The sequence below is a fragment of the Quercus robur genome, chromosome 12 (assembly GCF_932294415.1).
Source record: "Quercus robur chromosome 12, dhQueRobu3.1, whole genome shotgun sequence".
Classification (NCBI taxonomy): Eukaryota; Viridiplantae; Streptophyta; class Magnoliopsida; order Fagales; family Fagaceae; genus Quercus; species Quercus robur.
In genome coordinates, this window is record NC_065545.1 from 41,510,983 (window position 1) to 41,534,272 (window position 23,290).

General features: G+C 32.3%; 1 protein-coding gene and 1 long non-coding RNA gene across 2 annotated transcripts; both read left to right on the plus strand.

Moving 5' to 3' along the window:
- The first annotated feature begins 3,645 nt into the window (after nt 1-3,645).
- Nucleotides 3,646-7,860, plus strand: LOC126709281 (uncharacterized). The gene is made up of 2 exons (XR_007649358.1): nt 3,646-4,014; nt 7,569-7,860. It is a non-coding gene; the product is annotated as an uncharacterized LOC126709281 (long non-coding RNA).
- Nucleotides 7,861-12,011: 4,151 nt separating this feature from the next.
- On the plus strand, nt 12,012-16,824 carry LOC126708631 (phytochrome-interacting ankyrin-repeat protein 2-like). Its single transcript, XM_050408452.1, has 3 exons — nt 12,012-12,767; nt 16,072-16,243; nt 16,393-16,824. Exons 1-3 carry the CDS (start codon nt 12,603-12,605, stop codon nt 16,611-16,613), a joined length of 558 nt encoding a protein of 185 aa, XP_050264409.1. The 5' UTR covers nt 12,012-12,602; the 3' UTR covers nt 16,614-16,824.
- The last annotated feature ends 6,466 nt before the right edge of the window (nt 16,825-23,290 follow it).

Here is a 23,290-nt window from a genome sequence, read left to right on the forward strand (position 1 = left end):
GCAATAGGAAGTCAGTGGAAGGAGTTTCTTGCGAAAAGGATGTTATTTGTGAAGGCAACCCATAAATAGGTTGTGTTTGCCTTGTGGCTAAAATATGTCAAAATCAGGGTCAGTCTGTCAGATGTGTACTAATGTAGAAAATTATGTCTTAGTATGGCCTGCACGGTCTGTAATTTGTTTAAGAGTATCAGTTAACATAGTTTTGTGACTTTTGTCTCAGAAAAATCTTAGCATAGGTGAATTAGCAAAGAATGAACACTCATGTATGAATGAACAAGTCCAACTATTCAGGGAAAGTCCCAGAGTGCATCAGTGCAGATGAGTCAAACTTCTGCTCATTAAATGGGATGGAGACAATGACACAACCATATCATTCTGGTGATGGATACTCAAGGTTATCTCGAGCTCTTACATCTCAATTGTAGGAGGAATCTGTCTGTCCATGACTACCAGTGCAGGTGAGATCACCTGTTGGATGTGATCTTCCTATATGATCTTATCTCAGTTGCTTGAATATTTTTTTGTTATATATCCAATATGTGATATACAGATATATTTTATCTGGTTATCGTGATAACAGTGCAGCGCAATGACAATTGTGTATTTGTGTAAGACCTTATGAAGTTATACTTAACTTTTAAAATTTTTTGAAACTTTTGTTAATTGAGTTTTTAATCAGAGTGGTGTTTAAATTTCTTGAAACTGTGATAATAAAGTTTACCCAATAGTAAATTATCTTAACAATTTTAAGAGCAAAATGCAAAAACATCCTTCCAACTTCAAGTGTATTGCAAACTTCAATTTTTGAAAATTTAAATCATAAGGTTCCACAAAGTGTGAAATTGATCCTTCCATTTCATTAGTGGATAAAAATTATACATATAAATATAATTTGGAAGTTGGAAGAAGCAAATTAATTTATCCTTGGAGAGAGACGCGCTCTAAGAGTCTGTTTGGGAATAGCTAATTTAGCTGAAACTGAAAATTTTTTGCTAAAAATATTGTAGATAAAGCTAAAAACTAGCTAATATAGTACGGTGGAACCCATAAATAATAATAAAAAGTGCAATAGGACTCATGAATAGTAATAAAAATAAGTTGAACGGTAGTAAAAATAAGCTAAATAGTAAAAAAAACAGCATTTTCCAGCCAAGCCAAACGCAATAAAGAAAGCCACAATTTTTTTTTAACATGCTTATAATAAGTTTGCTTGATTTTATTTTGTTTGGTTTCTAAGAAAATAGATGTTGAAGAAATTGACGAGTTCGATCAAACTAAATTGTGGCTTTTTTATTTATTTTTATATAAGATAGAAATTCTACTCTACACCTTACAAGCACTTATATTTGTAGAGTGACCATCGCATCAAAGGTGTGCGGTGGTAAAAAACATAAAGAGATTGAATTGTGGCTTTCTTTCTTTTTTCTTTTTTTGATACAAGATAGAATTTCTACTTTAGCCTAATTTAAGTGTATATGTGTGTGAAGCTCCCTCCTAGAAACTTGAACCCTGACCCTTGCTCCCCACACTCCATAAGCATTTATATTTGTGGAGTGACCATCGCATCAGGGTGTGCGATGGTGAATTGTGACTTTCTTAATTGGTACAATATTGTTCTATATGGGTGCATCTATTAATGAACACTTACATTTTAGAAATGGACATTTTAGTATTAATAAGGCACAATTAATTAATTATTTTTAAAGGATTCCCTATTGAATTTTTTGAATTTAATAAGGGGGGACAATTTGTAGATTATCAATTAAGGGGACATTAATCACTTTTGTAATATAGAGGAAGATTGACATTGATCCGATAACTTAGAGCTAAAGTGCAATTATCCATTATAATTTAATATGTAAGCACTAATAATTATCTATTACTCTCAAATTACATGTTTTCAAACAAATGCTGAGCCCCACAAATTGAATTCATTGTGTGATCCACCGTTTATTTTTATTTCTTAATTTTTAATGAAAAAAAAATATAGTTTAATTAATATGCAAACACAATAATAACAAATAATAAATGCCTATTAGTAACTATAGGGACACGATTTGCAGCCCAAGCCCTAAAATGTATGAGATTTTGGCCCAGTAAGCTCAGTACAATAAATTTGTAGAAAGTGGGTCAAAGAACTAGGTTTTAGTGAATTATACAACGACTAATATGGATGAACTCCTTGTCCGAGGAGGCAAGTGCTCATATAAATCAAGTAAACATAGTACAAGTGCAATTCTAATTGCTACAGTGTTCTTTCCCTCTTTTCCGATCCCCTTCCTCTAAGGTCTCTATTCTCATTTATACTACATCTCTTCCTTCACCTTTACCCTACACGTGGATAGTTGATGGCTTAGGCTGATACTTGTCCCATCAGCCTCCTCTAGAAGTCTTTGGAGGATGGTTATAAGGCTGGATAAGTACTGTTCAGAGGTCACTTCCTCATTAATGCGGCCATGAAATTAGTTACAGAGCATTTAATGTTGTGGTAGCAGTTTTCCCTTAGATATTTTTGGGTTCCCATATTTCTTGTACGTTTATGGTGCACGTCCCTATCACTAGAACTTTTTGAAAGGTCACTTTGATCATTAGGATCTATACTCGATCTGCGTTTAGCTTATCCGAGGAGATATTCCTCCTCGGATTCGAACTTCTCACGCTCTCAGCCAAAGCCCCACACTCTCGGCCAAAGCTCAAAACCCAATTGTATGATTTGGGCCCATGACCTCACATGTTAGTAAACCATTTTAGAAATTTTTTTTATGAGAAAGCAAAAAAGTGATTAACTGTTTTGACAGTTTTTTTAATTTCTTATAAAAAAAATTCTAAAATGAATAATTAATGTGTGTCTTAAGGGAACATATTAACCGGATCCTATATATAATACAGAAAAATTTAACATATATATTTTTCCTCTCTTTCTTTTTTTGAAATATAAAATTCAATAATTATACATTTAGAATCTTTAACAAAAGGCTAATGATAGTTACTGTGGGGTCATGGGCCCAAATCATACAATTGGGTTTTAGGCTTTGGCCGAGAGTGTGGGGCTTTGGCCGAAAGCGTGAGAAGTCCGAATCCGAGGAGGAATATCTCCTCGGATAAGCTAAACGCGGATCGAGTATAGATCCTAATGATCAAAGTGACATTTCAAAAAGCTTTAGTGATAGGGATGTGCACCATAAACGTGTAAGAAAGATGAGAACCTAAAAATATCTAAGGGAAAATTGCTACCACAGCATTGAATGCTCTGTAACTAATTCCCTAGCCACATTAATGAGGAAGTGACCTCTGAACAGTACTTTTCTAGCCTTATAACCATCCTCCAAAGACTTCTAGAGGAGGCTGATGGGACAAGTATTAGCCTAAGCCATCAACTATCCACGTGTAGGGTAAAGGTGAAGGAAGAGATGTAGTATAGATGAGAATAGAGACCTTAGAGGAAGGGAATCGGAAAACAGAGAAAGAACACTATAGCAATCACAATTGCACTTATACTCTGTTTACTTGATTTATATGAGCACTTGCCTCCTCGGATAAGGAGTTCATCCATATTAGCTTTTGTCCAATTCACTAAAACCTAGTTATTTGACCCACTCTCTACAAATTTATTGTACTAGACTTACTTGACCAAGACCTCATACATTTTGGGGCTTAGGCTGCAAATTGTATCCCTACGTAACATTTGCCCCAAACATACATTAGTAAGACCCTTGTATATAAATTATGTAGTATCGATATAAAAATAAAACACACACATATATATATATAAACCATCTAGTCTTTAGGAGTCAATTCTCTATAATAAAGTCATACTCATACAGTGATAGATAGATACCCATAGAATTAAGAAAGGGAAAAGAGAGAGAAAGAAGAGAGAAGAAGAAAGGGATGACTCGGGGAAAGCAGAAGATCGAAGCGCAGAAACGAAATGCGGAGAAGAATCAGAAGGCAAAAGGGTCTCAGTTTGAGGCCAGAGCCGTTGCTCTCAAAGTCACCTGTCCTATCTGTAAGGTATCCTCTCTCCGACGACCCAGATCTGCCTTAATCAACTATTCTTATTCTTATGTTTGAGATTATTTATTTTCACTTTCTGCCCCCCCAAACAGCCTTGTACCTCAATTGCCACTACTTAGTCTTGCTTGCTTGAGAAATTTGGCCTCACTTGATTGAGAAATCAATAACTGACACAAAAAACTAAAAATATTATGAGGTGACAAGTTGTTAATGCTAAATAAATATAAAAAAAATAATGTTAGTGGTGGAACCAAACGAGAACCAGTAAAAACTTGACAATTTAGCAGTGTTGTTTATGTAGCGTTACTCTGTTTAATCAATTCTTATTTTTGAAGAGACCCCATATGAATGGACTTCGACATTTGATACTTTTTGTACTGTTGGATACCTTGAGTTTTTGTTAGTCTTTCTTTGTATTTTTTTGCAGTAGCCGTATTGTGCAAGTGAAGTTGTCAAGTAGGTGCATTTAAATTGTAAAAGGAAACCACAGTGCGATTGTAAATGCCGAGCTAAAAGCTTATATGTGGAACTGAAACGCTAGGATTACCACATCAAGTGTACCCAGATCAAGTGTACCCATAAGCCTTTTCCGCATCAAGTGTACCCAGAAACGCTATGAGGAACCTCATCGTCTTGATTAAATGCATTTTGTGTGTCACACAATGTCTCCCAATACCCCTTTAATCTATTTGCCAAAATTTTGGCCAGAATTTCATTGATACTACTAGCAAACTAATAGGGTGGGTTCTAGTTAGCTTAACTGGTAAAATCTTTTATCGTCAAATAAGAAATCTAGGGTTTGAACCCAGCCTACACCATAAAATCAATTGGTGTTACTTATCAAAAAAAAAAGAAAAAAGAACTAATAGGCCTAAAACCCTTCACTCCAAGTGCTCCTGCTTTGACAACTAGAGATTGATGTCAGCAGTTAGGCCAATACAGAGATATGGTCATATTGTTGATACTACAAGAATATGGTGTGAAAGGGGTAGTGTGAATGAAGTACAAGGTTCATATGTGACAATCCGGTAAATTTGTTTGCTGTTGCAGGAGTTAGATATGAAGTAGGGTCATAATACTTGAAATTTGAAAAGTTGGTTAATACTTTACAATCTGTGGACGCAGAAATGAGTGTCATATTTTGCAGGAAGCAGGAAGCAGGAAGGTGGCAAATACAACCCCGTAATATATTAATTTATTCAGATATTAGGAACATGTCTATGTATGTTGGACGAACATATTAAAACATTGATGTGGACATTAACTATGTTATAAATTCATTAAAAAGGCATGACTATATGTTTAAGTGTGTAAATGTGACCACTTTGATATGTCTGTAAAAAAGTGGGGCAATGAGGCAAGAGTCTTCCAAGCTGGGAGAAGCTCTTAGAATAGCAAGTTTGAAGACGAAATGTTTTCAAATTTTTACCCCAATATAATAAGGGGCCTTGTTGTAACGGTATGAATTTGGCTGGTTAGTTATGTCTTATTTCTATGTTTTGGCCACCTGGAACCCTATGAATTTGTCTAGTTAGTTGGGCCTTATTTCTATGTTTCTTAGCATCAGACTACAGGGATTATCTTAATTAAGCTTTGTCAAATATTGCTCAGTAAGGGGAATTCTGGCAATTCTGAATATGCTGGAATGGGTTGTACCACATGTAAATGAGTATCATTTCAGTTTTAGAAGTCTCCTCCATAGCTGGTTTCCTAATTACTTTTCTTTTTAAGTTTGCATACCAACCACCTCTCTAAAAAATTGGGGTAAGACTGCCCTTTTAACCACTTTTCTTAGACCCTGAAGAAACAGGAGCTATCTGCACAGGGTATAATTTTTTATTTAGTTTATAATCCTGTTCTTGTAGCAATAAGATTGGCAATAGGCTGGATAAAGCTATCTTGGTGATCTATCAAATTCAGGTAGAGAGTTTAATAAAGAGATTTTTCACAACTTTTAAAGCTTGATTTCCTTCTCCTTCCTAAGCTTACGTTTGGAAGGAGGGAGAGGATAAAAAGGAGAGAGGAAGAGAAGGGGGGTTGCAATCCTTTTTTGGATGATTCTTTTTGGTTTTTGGGAGAAGGGGATAGGATTTCAAGGGATACGGAGGGATAATATTATTACTTATGAAAAAAAGGTATAAATACATTATTGGTCCCTAAATTTACCTATAAAACATATATATATATATATATATATATGTGTGTGTGTACACACACATATATATATTGGTCCCTAAATTTTTGCTCATGAGCGATAGTCCTTGAAGTTTAGAGTGATCACGTACATAACAAATTTAAAATGATAGCTTTTAGTCTTTAAAAAACTTAAAGTGATTAATTTTATTACCTAAAAAAATTTATGTGATCATTTTTAGTCCCTATAGAGTGATAATATCTCAGTTTTTAATTTGGCCAAGTCATCTAAGGGATTAAAAGTGATCACTTCAAATTTTAGGGACTAAAATCGCTTATGTGCTAAACTTTAGGGACCAACAATGTATTTGAGCCAACAAGAATTACGCACAAGAATTGAAAATCAATTGTAACTCTCTGGCTTTTCACATGGTTGATACACATGTACACACCTTATCAAGGTCAAAGTCAAATCTGATTTCAGATCCAACTTTCCTCCTCTCTCTCTCTCTCTCTCTTGGCTCCTGATTTCACTCTTTTCTCTCAAAGTCCTTAATCCTCTCTTTCAAAATCAAACCTCCCTTTTTTTGGGGGGTGGGGGTGGGGGGAGGTGTTATGCCAGGCAGTATATGGTACTTTATGTTGGGCTATAAAGCAACAATGAGTGTAATTGAAATGAGAATGTTGAGATGGATAAGTCGAAAGGTGATTAAGGATTGATATGGTAGAACTATATACCTTAAACCCTTTGTACTACTTCCTACTAGTGTTATTTTAGGTCTTCTTATTTACCTAAAATGGATAGGACTACCTTAAAAATACTTAAGGTATGTTAAGGTGATTATACATATGTGACAGTCCTGTAACTAGTGTGAGAACAAATGGAGACATCACAAGTGAGTTTCCTCTTACAGTAAGTTTGCATCAAGGATCAACTTTCAGCCTATATTTCTTTGTACTGGTTGTGGATGAGCCTATATATATATATATATATATTTTTCCAAAGAATCAGGTGTCATAATATGTGTTCACATCTGTTGTCACATGGCTGCATATTTTCTACATTTCTTAGAATAAAGACTTAATTCTGATTGTGGTAAAGATAGTGCTGTTGTGTTCATCTGATTTTACAAATTTTTACAAGGGGTGGTGTTATTACACAAATTGTATTACACGAATTTTCACACTCCAAAAAAAAAAAAAAAAAAAACTGAAATCGTGACTTGAAAATCATGATTTAAAAACAATTGAAACCGTGACTTGAAGTCACGATTTTCAATTCATGTTTCAATTGTTTTTTGGGGTGTGTAAAATTGTGTAAAACAATTTGTGTGCAACAGCATTTTCCCTTGCACATATACTTGGGTTCTTTTATGTGATATGCTGAGCTACACTCTTGTGGTGAATTAAATTTTCAGGTGCAACTAGCAAATCAGAACCAACTTGGTGATCACTATTCCTCCAAACATCCAAAGGAAAAGCCTCCATCTGACTCGAGTTGATTTTATCTGTCATTGAAAAAAAAAAGCATAAAACTGAAAAAAATAAAAAAGAAAACTCCTGTGTGCTTCCAGAACTTGTGTCAGTTGTGTATTACATGAATCAAATGTCTGGACCTTTGTATGACCATAAATTGTAAAAACTAAAAAGTATTTCTAAAACATTACTAGTGCACGTGTGGAAATTGATCTTGAATTGTTATGGCCTAAAGCAGCTTGTATCATTCTGGTCAGGCCAAATATATAGATATTGGCCATTGTGTTGTATCTACTATCTGCTAAAGAGGCCATGCAACTCCACCATTCGGATTAGCTTTGGTTTAGTAATTCCACCATTGTGATTGTTATTGCAAGTTCTTGTAGCTTGATTGGTTGGCATTTCTTAGTGTTTTTATTAGAAACATTGAGAGTTCAAATCTCCTCGTTCCTAACTATCGAGTTAAAAAAAAAGGGGGTAAATTGCAAACCATACCCTGAAGTTTGGCGGTCTTTGAATTTTACACCTTAAAGTTCCATACTGTTGTGATAGTTGGCCCATTCGGTAGTTCTTTTGCTGACATTTCAAAAGAATACATAGCACTTGAGTAGGAAGTATCAAAAGTTGGACCAAAAAACTACTACGCACTCTTGGCATGATAGTCACCCCATAAGTACAAAGTTCTTATGAGGTGTGTGGAGAAAGGGTTAGGATTCAAGTTTCTATAAGGGAATTTTACATATACATCTAGATTAGGTTAGACTTGTTAGAGTAGAATTTCTATTTTGTGTGTATATATATATATATATATACATATATATATATATATATATATATATAAAGAGTTGGATCAAAAGGTACCCATATATATATATATTTTTTGACAATTGCTTAGTGGCATATTCTTAGTACTAGTAAAAAAGTTATATTGGTGGTGTTCCAATGTTGTGTAATTTTTTTGGATACGTAGCGGTAGCATTGCTTCTAAATTTATAGTGTTTTTATTTATTTATTATATAAGATAAAAATTTAACTTAAAAAAAAAATGTCATAGCCATTTGGCATTTATTTATTCTCTCTCTCTCCCCTCTAACAATGGCCTGGCAAACACTTCTCTATAAATCTCTTGAGAGAAAGATCTCCTAGTGAGGGTTTGAACTATTAAATCGAGGTCAAGATTGGTTTGAACTCAAACTTTAGTTTGAAAACATTTGCAAACTCACAAAGGTGAAATAGAGATGTCGCTGAGGATATCCCTGCAATTATGCATTTTATAATTCCTTCAAATCATCAACACCTCCATAGTCAAGAACCCACAACTCATCAACTAATAAACTTCTCGAGCGGTAGGGTAGGTAGATTATGATTTGGTGGGCTTGTGGTGGATGGGTCATGGGACTTTCACCTTTGGGTTTGTGAGGCCTACAATGATGGACTACTGTGAAGCGGGGTCAGGTTTCCGGGTATGGGCCTATCCTAAATATGAGCATGAGAGTACGCCATAAATCTCATGGGTCAAAGTAAAGAGAAGGAGTGGCCATTAAATTTTGTGTGGGTTGAGAACCACCGAACGGTTCAACCCCATGTGCAAAGGAACACTAGTTTAGGCTAAGTCCAAAGCCAGGGTACATCACTGGGTAGGTGTTAGGCAATTAGATTGTCTAGCCATATGGTTGGTCTTCACTTGTATTGTTGAACACATTATCTAAGTGGAATGAAGAATGATATTCCAACTAATACCTAGTTAAGTTTTGTTACAAAGTTAAATTATTTATTTATTTGATTTTTTAACAAAATGTGTCTGACTCATTTCATTTTTTTTCTTCTCCCCTTTTTTCTCTTATTTTTTATTTTATTGTTGTTATGTTTTATTTTTGAGAAAGTTAAGTTTTTTTTTTTTTTTTAATTAAATGTGGTTGGTAATTTTGAGCTGATTTAGTGTTTAAGAAATTTTAAAATATTTTATTTGATTTTGAATTAATATATTCTGCAATAAAGAATTATATTTATCTTTTTTTATGATAAATAAATAAATAGTAGTTACTTTGAAATAGTATGTCACCGGCGTCGAAATATTTTGTTCCAATAAACAAACTGAAATAGTTATTAAAATGAAATTCATAACATTTTTCCAACGTATGCCCCATGCATTGAATATCCAAACCCATGAAGGCGAATGATGGATTGGGCAAGGAATTCTTGGTGGCATGGCTTTTCTTAAGCGTATGCCTTAGGTGAAAGCTGCAAGCCTACACATGGTGGCCTAAAATCATACTAAGAACTCCATTTTACTTGTGATCCCAATGACATGTAGTCAAATGGGTATGCGTGACACCCTCCCATGCAGAATGCTATTGTATCAAACCTAGAATGTTGTTGGTATGCACCAGGTACATGGAACAATCCAACACTAAAGATTTATTGTGAAAATTTATGTGGATAACATTTCGTGGTATAAAATTAAAAAAACAATTAGAAGCTAATCTAAAATTAATTTGGATTATAATTGTGAATTAAATATAATACACACATATATATATATATATATAATGTGAATAATTGGCAGATATTTATCTATCTATCTATACTATTAATAACATAATTCATTGTTTGGTTTTCAACATTTTGTATACTAAAATACCCTTACACAAATTCTTAAACTCTCTAAAATACCCTTATTTTATAGTTAAATAATTTTAAATTAAAAAATACAAACTAGTTAAGAGAGTAATTTATTGTTCCTAAGTTTTAGGCTTTTTCCTTTATCTTCTCAATTCGACCTAAAACTTAGGACACTAGATCTATCTCATTTTTAAACATTATTCTATGTTACCTTACCTCTTCTCTCTCTTTTTTTTTTTTTTTAATTATTTTAAATACACACGATTATTTATATATCACTTTTAAACATTATAACTCTAAAAAAAACAAATAAATAAAAAAGAGCATTATTGCATGCGCAAAGCGCATGTAATGAGTCTAGTACTATTAATTTGGTTTTCAACATTTTGCGTACTAAAATACCTTTACACAAATTCTTAAACTCTCTAAAATACCCTTATTTTATAGTTAAACAATTTTAAATTAAAAAATACAAATTAATTAAGAGAGTAATTTATTGTTCCTAAGTTTTAGGCTTTTTCCTTCATCTTCTTAATTCGGCCTAAAATTTAAGACACTATCTCTATTTCATTTTAAACACTATTCTATGTTACCTTACCTCTTTAAAAAAAAAAAAAAAATACACATGATTATTTATTTATCACTTTTAAGCATTATAACTCTAAAAAAAATAAAAAAATAAAAAAGAGCGTTATTGCTAATCGTGTGTGATGAGTCTAGTACTATTAATAATAGGATTCCCATCACCACACATCCTTGGTGCGATGATCACTTCACAAGTATAGGTGCTTGTGAAGTGTGGGGGGTAAAGGCCGAGGTTCAAGTCTCCAGGAAGGAGTTTTACACACACACATATATATATATATATATATATATATATATACACTTAGATTAGACTAGAGTAGAATTTCTATTTTGTAAAAAAAAAAAAAAAAAAAAATTCTTTGTGAATTTTTCCTTTATCTTCTCTACTAGACCTAAAACTTAGGACATTATCATTATTTCATTTTTAAACATTATTCCTCGTTACCTTACATTTTTCTTTAAAAAACAAGCTAGAGTAGAATTTCTATCTTGTAAAAAAAAAAAAAAAAAAAAAAAAATCTCTGTGACTTTTTCCGTTATCTTCTCTATTCGGCCTAAAACTTAAGACATTATTTTTATTTCATTTTTAAATATTATTCCTCGTTACCTTATATTTTTCTTTAAAAAAAAAAAAAATACACACAGTTATTTATATATCACTTTCTAACACTATAATACTAAGTATGCGTTTGGGAAGCGCATTTTGCGCTAATGCGCTTCCCACATCTTGCATTTGCTTTTTTTTTTTTTTTTTCAACACCTCTTGCACTGTTCATGGGACATTTCTCATGAACAGTGCATTTAGATATGTGAATAGAGCAACGCGCGAAAACAATAACTTTTTTATTATTTTATTTTATTTTTATTGTTTTCAGTTTTTAGTTTTCAATAAAATAAGCAGTATCCAAACCGACATTAAACCAAAAAAATAAATAAGTAAAAATGAAAATTATTGCAAGTGCAAAGTGACGAGTGTAGATAAGTTATAACATCTTGTTTAGTGATATTTGTCTTGATATTGATTCTCAAACAGATTCTAAAAAAAAAAACAAAAAAAAAAATTATTGTCATTATCAGGTTGGGCCTTATCCATTAGAAGAGTTTAGAAGCCCATTTAACAAATTTCTAATAAACATCACCTTTTTATATAGTATATACAGACACTGTATAGCAAATTATTCCCTACAATAAAAATAGAAATTCCTTCAGGCAGTGCTCTTGGGCAAAAAATCTATCTTTCTTTCTCTCTCTGTCTCTCCTCTCCTAGGGTTTGCTTGGTTTTGCTTTTTAATGCGAAAAGCATAACAGCAGCAACTTAGTGTTTTTTCAAAACAAAAACTCCTTTTTGGCTCTCGGATCCCAATCACAATCCGAATTTCTTCTCATAATTCTTTACCTACTCTGCTCCTCTATCTGTTTCGGTTTTTTGCAAATCTATCATCAAATTCAGTATATAATGATTAAAAACTCAAAATCAAGGCTGTTCGTGTGCGTGAACGCCGTCGTAATCTGCCAGAATCTTCGTGTCTTAGGTCCTGGCTTGAATCCCTTTGCACCTTACTGCATAGCCAATCATTCTCGCTAATTCTCTTCTCTCTTCTTCTTGTTTCCTCTGTTTATCGATCTTTCCAATTATTTGCTGTGTTTTTTTTCAAGATCATGTAAGCAAAACTTCGGACCTCCTTTGTAATCCGAACAAATTTAATTGAATTATCGTTGTTGTTTTTCTTTTTCTATTATCGTGTGTGTGTGTGTGTGAGAGATTTGGTATGGTAAATATGCTCGAGGAGCTGCCTCAGCGACAGGAGCTTACATCTTTGTTTCGTCGAAGCTTGTTGAGACGTCGCTCCATAAGGTCTGGAGGAGGTGTTGATAGGGACGATCGAGGATGGACTCTGCTCCATATTGGTGCTCGCAAAGGCGATCTCAAAGAGGTTTCATTTCTTTCCTTATTTTTCATTTTAGGCCAATAATTTGTTTGAATTAATTGATTGATTTTGGTATCTCCATCTTGTTGAAGAATTGTCTGTTGAGTGTCGTGTTTGTGTTTTCAATTATACTTTTATCACCTGTTAATGCATTTTTTTGATATAATTGAACCTCAGCGGTGTTGAACTCACTATATTATGCTCATTTTTTTATGTTCTTAATTGTTTTTTTAGTTGCAGTCTATTGTGGTATTTGTGGGTTTCGATCTATTTGGGGTGTCGTGGAAGTTTTGATTTTGAGCTATCTATACCATTGCTTGTTGTTGTGGTTAAGAAACATATGGGTTTAATATTCACTTTTAAAATGTATGAAGGGTGTGAGAGGAAATAATATTTATATAAAAGAAAGAAAACTAGCCCTGAGAATGCTTTGTGAACAATTACCACCTATGCTGGAGTGTTCTTTTATTGTATGACTTAAACAACATAATGACTTAGAAATGTTTTGATGACTCGTATTCGATATTGTGTATGGATACTATGAAGATTTTAATGAGGAACATCACCTCTAGCAGAAGTGTTAGTCAATATATGTCATCGTTTCTAAGTAGGTGGCAATTGTTCTGATGTCTCAATAGTTTTTTGTATGACGTGTGTTATGGAAACTACGAAGATTTTAGTGAGGAGCCTCACCACTAGCCTATAAAAGAAGTCATTTCATCTTTTTATTCAGCTGCACACACCAACTGATCCTCAATCCGCCACATGCCGTATGTTCTATGAGTGGCATCATGAAAGAGGTCTTTTATGTCAGCGTTTGCATCCTCAAGACCACCTAAATTTAGGATCTCTTGCTTTGATACCACTTGATGTGGTAGGGAGAACTTAAGTCTAGTTTAGAAGAAGGGTTTTAGAAGAACTTACATAACAAAAAAGAAAAGAAAAAGATAATGGAATTGAAGTTTGGAACAATCAAATATCAATGTCTAGGCTCAAATAACAAAGGAAATATTCAAATATGAAATTTCATGTAGATAAGAAAAGACTGCCTACAATGATAAGAAAATACACTAGAATCTTAATCTTCCATCTTACATATAACAATTAAATCCTAAGTATCCACCTTCATTAAAAGTCACATACTAGACACATGACCTTTTGGTATATTATAGACATAATAATCAATAAAACATAATATAAATAAATAAAATAAAAATACTAATGGGCTTAAACTCTCCTACGTCACTCTCTGTGTGTGTGTATTTGTTGATCAAGTGATGTTTGGTATTTTGGTTATTTTAGGAATGCTTACCTTTATGTAATATTTCACACCCCCCCCCCCCCCCCCCCCCCCCAAACACACTGACACCTTTTCATTGTATTATTCACATCCATATTTCATGACCCTGAATACCTAAATATTTGCCAACTCATGGTTGTCAATTAATCTTCAACACCAACCTTAAACTCGATCTGCTGGAGAACATTGGAACCTTTTTATATTTATTTTAAAGGCTTTCTTGGGCTTTAATCATTTTTATTTTGAAATCATAATCAATTCATAAACTGTAGATTCTCTTGCAGTTCCAAACTCTAATATCACAAGTTTTTAAACCTTAAAGTCTACTACCAAATAGACTAGATCTGATTTAGAAACCTGCCTAGAATTGCTTATGTGATGGGCTTTTTAGGGTTTGAAGCTTTTGGTTTTAGGGAAGGGGTTTATGGTCCTTAGGTTAATTACTGTTTGGGAAAAGGAGGATATACGTGTAAAAAGTGGCTGTTCTTGAATGAAACAAGTTTACAAAAATTTCTGGCAGCAACAAGATTAGGTATTAAGTGGTTATTTGGTGGCAGCTATTTTAGGCTTTCAATGACATAAAAGGGGTTTGGTGCTGAAACTTGATTGTCAGTGCTGATCAGGGTATGAACAAAATAGATGATGTAAGAGGTGAAAAAAGGGGAAATGGAGGGAGAAGTGGGAAATCAAAAAGTGAGAAGTTTGAGGTCCGATCATTTTGTGGTGTTTTGAGGACAAATCACTTTTTCTTGGAGAAGTATTTTAAGTGTGAAGGTTCTTTCAGTAATTGCATGTGGACAGTTGTTTGAGGTAAAATATTCACTGTTGAGGATCTTATTAGATGCTAGTTATTGCATATCTAAGAATACTGGGTAAACAATTCATTATTTTCAATCTATGAATGGGAGTTGGACTTAGTGCCATTTATCTTCAAGACTAACCAATAAAGCCTTAAGGGAACAGAAGATATGAACTCCTGCCCAATTGAAATGGATAAGCAAAATGGGATACACGTTCTTGATTGAAAACAAGGAGGCAAGGAAAACAAGGTATCTGATGCTGTCTCAAGGAAGGAAGAATAGATCTTTGTAGAAACCTCTAGTCTCTTCTTCATTACATTCCTTTATAAGGGAAGGATTTACTTAGGTTAATCATTTTCCCTCAAGCCTAGAATTTTACAACACATCCATGACCACCCATGGCAGGCCATTCAGATAACCAAAAGTCCTTGTACAGAGCCAAGATGGATTTATTTTGGAAAGGCATGAAGGGAGTATCAAAAAGATACATTAGAGTGTGATGCAAGAGGAATAAGCTGGATAATGTGTCTCTTGCTAGTCTCCTACAGCTGTTTCCTATCCCTTAGTCATCCCTAAGTAGATGTTTCCATGGAATTCATAGAGGGGTTACCTTTCTCTGATGCTGAAGGTGGACAGGTTCCATGTACTCCCATTTCATTCCTATGTCTCATCCCTATACAGCAGCCAAGAAAGGGTTTATAGAGTTATGAATTAGTTGCTTGAGGGGTAGTTAGCCAATGAGTTGCAGGCAGTTTTAAGCCCAGCTAAACCTATATTTTCATTCATGTAATTACCTATCCATAGAAAAAAAATAATTCTTTCAACTAATCAATTATAAATCTCTCATTTCTTCCTTCTCTTTTCTTGGAGGCTAGCTACCTTGAATCAGTCAAGATCTCTCTAACTTCCCAAGAACCCAACCATTTGAACCATTTCAGAAACGTAGTCTTAACCTGATTAAGACATGGCATAGGTTTGTGGTTTATTGATTTATTTTTGGTGTTTTTTTTTTGGGGGGGGGGGGGGGGGGGGGAGTGGCATTAATTTATGTTTTTCACTGTCATATTGTAAATTACTTGATAACAGAATAAGAGGAAGTAGTTCTTGATGCTTCAAGGACATGTTAAAATTATGTGATGCTTCAAGGACAAGCTGTTTTTGTTTGCGTCATTTGAATGTTTTTTGTTCTCATAGCCTTTCCTTGGAATAGGTGAAGCGGCTTCTTGATGAAGGGATGGACGTAAATGTGGCTACATGGGGCCCCAAATCAAAAGGGGTCACCCCCCTCCACCTTGCTGCTCAAGGTGGCCACCTTGAAGTTATGGATGAATTGCTAGAGCGTGGTGCTGACATTGATGCTAGAACTAAGGGCGCTTGTGGCTGTAAGTATCTTCTCCCTATAGATGATGTTTCCCTTCAGTACTCCCCTTCCCTTTTTGCTTAAATGAATAAGCGAAGGGGAAAAAAAGGAATCTAATTTTTGGATACAGATGTTGATATTTATTTCTCCTCATGTTTTTGTTATACCCAGGGACACCACTACACAGTGCTGCGAAAGAAAGGAGGAAGGAAGCTGTGAAATTTCTGATAGAGAATGGTGCATTCATGCCAGATGACATGAATGACAGCAGATTTAACCCACCACTTCATTACTGCCCTGGTCTTGAGTGGGCTTATGAGGAGATGAAGCGTTTCAGGCAAGATAGCTCATCATCATCAGTAGGTGAGACTTCCTGCAGCTCAGAAAGCTAAAACCTTCTCATTGCTATGGCCTTGCAGTTGCAGATATCTGCTACTATCGGTGTTTGCGTCTGTTGAACCTGGACGTAGATCATGTAATCAATCTGTTCTTTGTTGTGTGCTTTGGCTTTTTATATACTACTTGTTTGTATCAGATATTTGACACCTGGGATGTTAATGATGACTCAACTCGAGAGTTATATTAGTACGTTGTTATGTAGTTGATCCTTGGAAGCTTTTTGTTAATCTTTATATATCCAAGAGTTGAAGTTTAAGAGAGATGAAAGAAAAAACTAGCTTTTAATGAGTAACAGGGCTTTCTTGTCAAAGTGCTACGGCAGTTTAAAGGGATTTGAGGTGAGGTTTGTCTGTCCTATTATTTATTTTTCGTGAATTACATTTCAGCCTCTCAACAACAGTGATGTTGTATCTGTCCTGAGACTTCCAATTGCAAATTTTAACTTTTAATTCTGCGATTAAAAAAAATGTTTTAATTATTACTTTAAATCCAAATTTGTTTGAATCAAGTTAACGAAACAATCACATGACCTGCCATTTTAGTATTTCTTTGTTTTGTATGATGCTTCTCTGCCCCTGAACCTATGTTTCTCCCTTTGTTTCGTTTTATGAATCTTTAATTTTTATTATAAATAAAAAGAAAAGAAAAGGAAAAAGAAATACTAAAATGGCAATGCCAGTATCACATAATATCATATACCACTTCACCAAATTGCAATTTTTTTTTAATAAAAATAATTAGTTATTTGTTCTTAGTAACTATTTTTTTTTCCTACTGCTTTATCAACCGTTCCTTTAGTTTTATCAATTTAGGATAGATATAAAAGTTTATTGTTATCGTTTTTTATTTTTATTTTTTGTGGAGAAATTACACTTTTACTCTAAATTATATCTCATTTTACATTTACCCTATGAACTACAAGAATACATAATTAGCCCCTTAATCTAATACTATATAAAAATTTTTTCTCATCACTTTCTCAAAATTTTTTTTGAGAAACGTCTCTTTCTCAATTAATAGCAGAATCTTCTCAAAAAAATAAAATAGAAATAAAGGTGTAACGGAATGTAGTATTAAAAGATCAATTTACCATTTACTATGTATTTTGAAGGGAGGGATAAATTGGTATTTTCCTTTAATGTTGAATTCAATTAGGCTTAATCTCAAAATAAATGAGAGTTATAACTTTGAAGGTCAATTGTGCATTTTGATAGTTCCAAGGAGTAAAGTGTTAAATGAAATATAGTTTAGATGGAAAAGTATCATTTTTTTTGTTTTTGTTTTTTCACCTTTTTTCTTCTTCTTCTATTAAGATTAATCTATCATTGAAGTTTATTAACTTTGGATTTTTTTCCTATAAAAAAATGTTTTTTTTTTGGATGTTTTTTTCATCTCCATTTGTTTTCGAAAAAAAAAAAAAAAACCATTAGTAGTCCATTCGTTTGTTAGATTGGCCTGGCCATACCAAGATGAAATTTTATCTAACCATAGTCCAACCGATGATTTTTACTGTAAAAAAAAAAATTAAAAAAAAAAATCATTAAAACTTCAATAGATTAAGAAGTTATATCCTTATTTTTCTCAAAAAAAAAAGGAAAAAAAAGAAAAAGAAAAAGAATAAGAAGTTATATCCTTGTCAAAAACAAAGATTTAACAAGGTCTAGAGCCCTTATTTAACTATTCTTTTACAGTAAAAATCAAAGAAACAAAACCCTCGAATCTCAATCATGAAACATCAAAAAGACAGAGTGAAGAACTACACAGATTTACAACCAAGTAACAGAGTAAAAACCACAAATATGAACCATGAATATCCAATAGTGAGTTCCTTATTTTCCTTTTCAGTTTTCAACACGTGCATACATTTTCTTCATTTTTTTTTTGTTTATAGAAATTTTAGTGACTATTTGTTCAAGATTTTGCTAGTTGGTGACTCCTTCGTAGGGACATCTTTCTTTCTCCTCAAATTTGTGGTGATTTTTTTTACGCTTTCTTTGAATTTCTAATTTTGTTTTGGAAAAAAAAAATGTTAATTTTAGCGACTTGGAAAATAATTCTGACGAAAATTAGTGAATATTGTTAGGGTTTTCAGATAGAAACAACTGTTTAATTGTCTTTATCAACTTTTACTTTAATACCTTATCAATTTTTTGGATAGACACCAAAATTTCAGTTGTTAGCAAAACTTTAGACAAATTTACTATTTTGAGAGAAGAAGGTAAAGACAATTTACAGTTTTTAAAAACACTGTTTTTTTTTTTTTTTTTTTTTTTAGTTTGAATTTAAGCAGAGTTAGTAAATTGTTTTGGATAAAATGTATTTTTTTCTCATTTTTTAATTCACTTTTTTTTTTTTTTTTTTTTTTTTTTTCTGAATATATATTTGTAGTTTTCTTGATCGCATGAAACTCATCCCAAATTGTTGATAATTACCTAATAAAGTAAGAATACCATTACACCAGTTGTACACGCCTACATGGCAACTACAAGCATTCTTCCTACTTGCGTTTTTATCTAGAATTATCCAAAAATTTAAAAAGTAAAAATAAAAAATCAACACATTTGATAGAGTTTAACTCAAACTCTATAATCATTAATGCAAAAATCAATAAAACGAAATAGAAACTATATAAGCAAAACTCAGTGTATTCCTCCGAGTGAGAACCTGTGTTAGAGAAGGAGAAAAGCATAGATACGACTTACAAGTAAGTTTTGGTACAAAATATGTTTTTTTTTTGCCTTCATATTCTTGTGATAATTTGTTTTTATTTAGTGTTCAACAATGTTGGAGATTCAAAATTTTTTTTTTTGAGTGCCTCATTGAATACTTTGTACTATAATTAATCACACCAAAATTTTTGACATAATAATGATAGGACCCTATCTATCACTATATGTCATAGATTCAAAATATGAAAATTTCAAAATTTTTGTGGTAATAGATTTCACGGGTAAGTTGTGATTTTCTTAAAAGTTTTAGGCAACAAGATGACACAGTCAATGTTTGATTCGCGTTTAAAGTTTCAATCGAAAGGTATTAACAGGGATATGTAAATTTTTCGTAGTTGCTCTTTGATTGCACATCTCTTGCATTTTTATCATTTTATTTAAATTTAATACTTACACCAAAAAAAGAGGTTATAATCTTCTTTTTTCTCCTCAATTTTTTAATGCACGCATTTTTTTTCTTAATGTTCTTGCACCAATGGAGGGTTTTTTTTTTTTTTTTTTTTTTTTTTTTTGTTGAGAAGGCATTGGAGTTCTTTTTGTGGTTATTAAAAGGGTTTTAGTTCTCAATTTTACAAATTATATGGATGGGTAACTATTAAGGTTCTTGCTAATTCACAGGATACCTTCCATGGTGCAAAGGGGTTCGGCTCCCAACTGGTGCATTAATTAGCGTGGATAGCTCAATTGAGAGAGCTTCAGACTAAAAAGCTAATAAGGTTAGAAATAGTTTTTATTTTTATTTTTATGAGAAGGGTAGAAATAGTTTATTTGTTTAATTATATTAATTCAAAAGAGCACGCGTGCACACACACATATATATTTGATAATTGAATAGTTAGGTTAGGGAAGATTTGAATATTGGATGCCTAGGTTGGAAACGCCAAGATATTCCAATTAATCGAATGATAAGGCTCTTAACATTACATTAATGGAAAACATATATTTTTTTTTTACATACTTGAGTTACATGTGCAATCTATTATGCATGGACATACTACTTGAGTTACGTGCTTGAAAAATATGTAGTTTATAATCAGCTTACAAATATTCCTAATAATTTTTTTTAAGAGAAAATATTTCTAATAATCGGATGCACTATTTGATGAACCTGTAAAAAAAAACCACTAAAATTCTTGTCATATAATATATATATTGTTAAGAGGATATCTTAAAATTGTTAAAGTGGATATTTTCTTTTCACTACTTTTTTTTTTCTTTATTAGTAATGAAATTGATCTAGTAGATTTTTTTTTTTTTTTTTGAAGCCAAGCTTACCGTTATAAAGTACAGCCAGTAGATGAAAGTTGGATGGTCAATAGTTAGACCATAACATATATCATACCAACAACAAGAATTTATGACACTAAAACCTAGTCCGTTTCTAGACTTATGTGATTAAATTACAATTAATTGAATGTATATAATCCGAATTGAACTACCTCCCAGATATCTAGGTTTATCTTTTCCAAAACATGTCTAGAGTTGAAGAATCCAAGCCATATGCAAAAGAAAAAGAAAAAGATCTATATCAAATTACTAAGGAAATAGTAAGAAGAGAATTCCAAAATTGTATAATAATCTTTCCTTTTTCTTTTAATGGAATAGTTTTTCATTAAGCTATTGTTTCACAAATTATATATTCTATAAGTTCTTTATAGATTTTCTATCTCTAATCTCTAGTCTATTTGCAGAGAATGATAAAAAATAAAAATAAAAATTTGTTAAATAAATAAGTACATATTAGTGCTTTGATCCTTTTAGTTCTAAAAGGATTTAAACTTTGGAACTCAGATGGAAGTACTTAGTAGTCTAACGTTAATCTGATTTGTAGTCCCACTCCCATCTGACTTCTTGTGGGTTTTAAAGTGTAATTATACTTTTACTTTGAACATGCACTTTGTGAGAGATCGCAAAAATTTGGGTGCTCTCAAAAGGAGATTTGGGTGCTTGTAAGGGCACCTTTCTTTTGGGTAGTGGTATGGAGTTGCCACTTATTTTTTATAAAAAAAAATAAGAAAAAATAAAATACAAATTACATGTTTAAAATACTCCGAATGTCATTGATTGAATAAAGAAAAATACAATTTTGGTAAATTAACCTTACAAGACTTTGGATCCTAGTTACAATCTATGCAAAAGAATACAAAGTTTTGGTCCTAGTTACAATCTACCAAAATTAAAAAGACAAAACACTAATCTACCTATCCAAAAATCCTAAGCTCGGGGGCTAGGTTATGGAATGTGAAGGTGTTAGGCACCCATTCTGTCCAGACAAAGTTTGGTCCTCTAGACTCTAATGACCCATATACCCTTTTTGCATTATGTTGAATGATATGTTGAACACACATGACAGATACTTGACAAAAATTAATTTAAATAAATCTGCCTTATGAATATTTCCTCTTTTTTTAAAGAAAGTTTAGATCTATTTTGAAAATTAAAAAAATAAGACTTGGTTTGTAAAAAAAATCAGATCTCCTTTTTGTAAAAGAAAAAAAGAAAAGAGATTTTGTTAAAAAGAATCAGATCTGTTTTTTTGTGTAAAGTTAAAAAAAGTGATTTTATTAAGAAAAATCAGATCTGTCTTTATAAAGGGTAAAAAGAGAGATTTTATCAAGAAAAATCAGATATGTTTTTAAAAGATAAAAAAATAAGATTTGATTTGTAAAAAAAAAAAAAAAAATCAGATTTGTTGTTGGAGACTAATAAAAAGACTTTTGAAAAAGGATTCACATTCATGAGACAAACTTATTATGTTTATGCATGTATCAAAAAAAAAAAAAAAAATTTAACCCAACTTTCAATCCCTTCTTTGAAATTTCAAAATTTGCACTTTTATAACAAAGAAAACTTTTCAGAATAATTTTTAGATCTGTATTTAATGAAAATACAGATCAGTTTTGAGTTTAGAAAAAAATCAAATCTGTACTTAATGAAAATATAGATCAGTTTTGAATTTAGAAAAAAATCAAATCCGTATTTAATGAAAATACAAATAAGTTTTGAAATTCATAAAAGAATTTTGTTAATCATTGCAGATTTTGAAGTAAAAAAAAAGAAAGAATTGAAATAAAAAATCATCTAATGTATCTAACCATGGCAATTACATATCAAGAACAAGACATAATAAAACATGCTAAACATATTCATGCATCAAACAATCACATACTAATTGATGGAAAAAGAAAAGAAAGAAAAATAGAATACCTCTTGCATGAGCGTGCTCTTCTAATGAAAGAATATTTTAGAAATTAAAGAAGTTTGTTCACCTCTTTGAAGTCTAAAATACTTTACTTACAAAAAAGAAGTTCCTAAAGCAAAAGCCTCCAGAACATCTTTAATGTAAGGGGAATTGAAAAGTCAGAAGAGAAGAGCCCTTAATTTTGATTTGTTTCCTCTATTTATAGAGGTTGAGATGCTTATAAGAATGAGATCATATACTATTGGAATGCGTCCTTATCTCTAAAAAGTCGAAAAAGATAGGTTTTATCTCAATCAGGGGGTCCCCAGGCTGGGCCAAAAGTTTAGGCCGATCGACACTTGGGGAGTGTTGAATGGCCCTCTTGGGTGCCAGGTCCATATTTGAATTTTGGTCCAATTTGGACTCCCTTTTGGAGGATTTTTGAGCCGGGAATTGCACCTAGACACATTTTTAATCCGTATTCTAAAAATTAAACCTTTTTTTTCTTGATATTCAGGTCTTTAAAGTGATAATTATCTTGTAGATAAATATTCCAAAAAGACTCGATTATCCACAACTTCTTTATTATCTGATTATCCATTTTATTCCCATGCAAGCAAGTCTATTTTTTGACATTAACCAACAACCAATCACAAAATTATTTAATTAATTTTAATTGTCTAACCAATCAGAACTAGTTTAAATTAATCATGTGTGATAAGCTAGACAATTAAAATTAATTAAATAATTTTGTGATTGG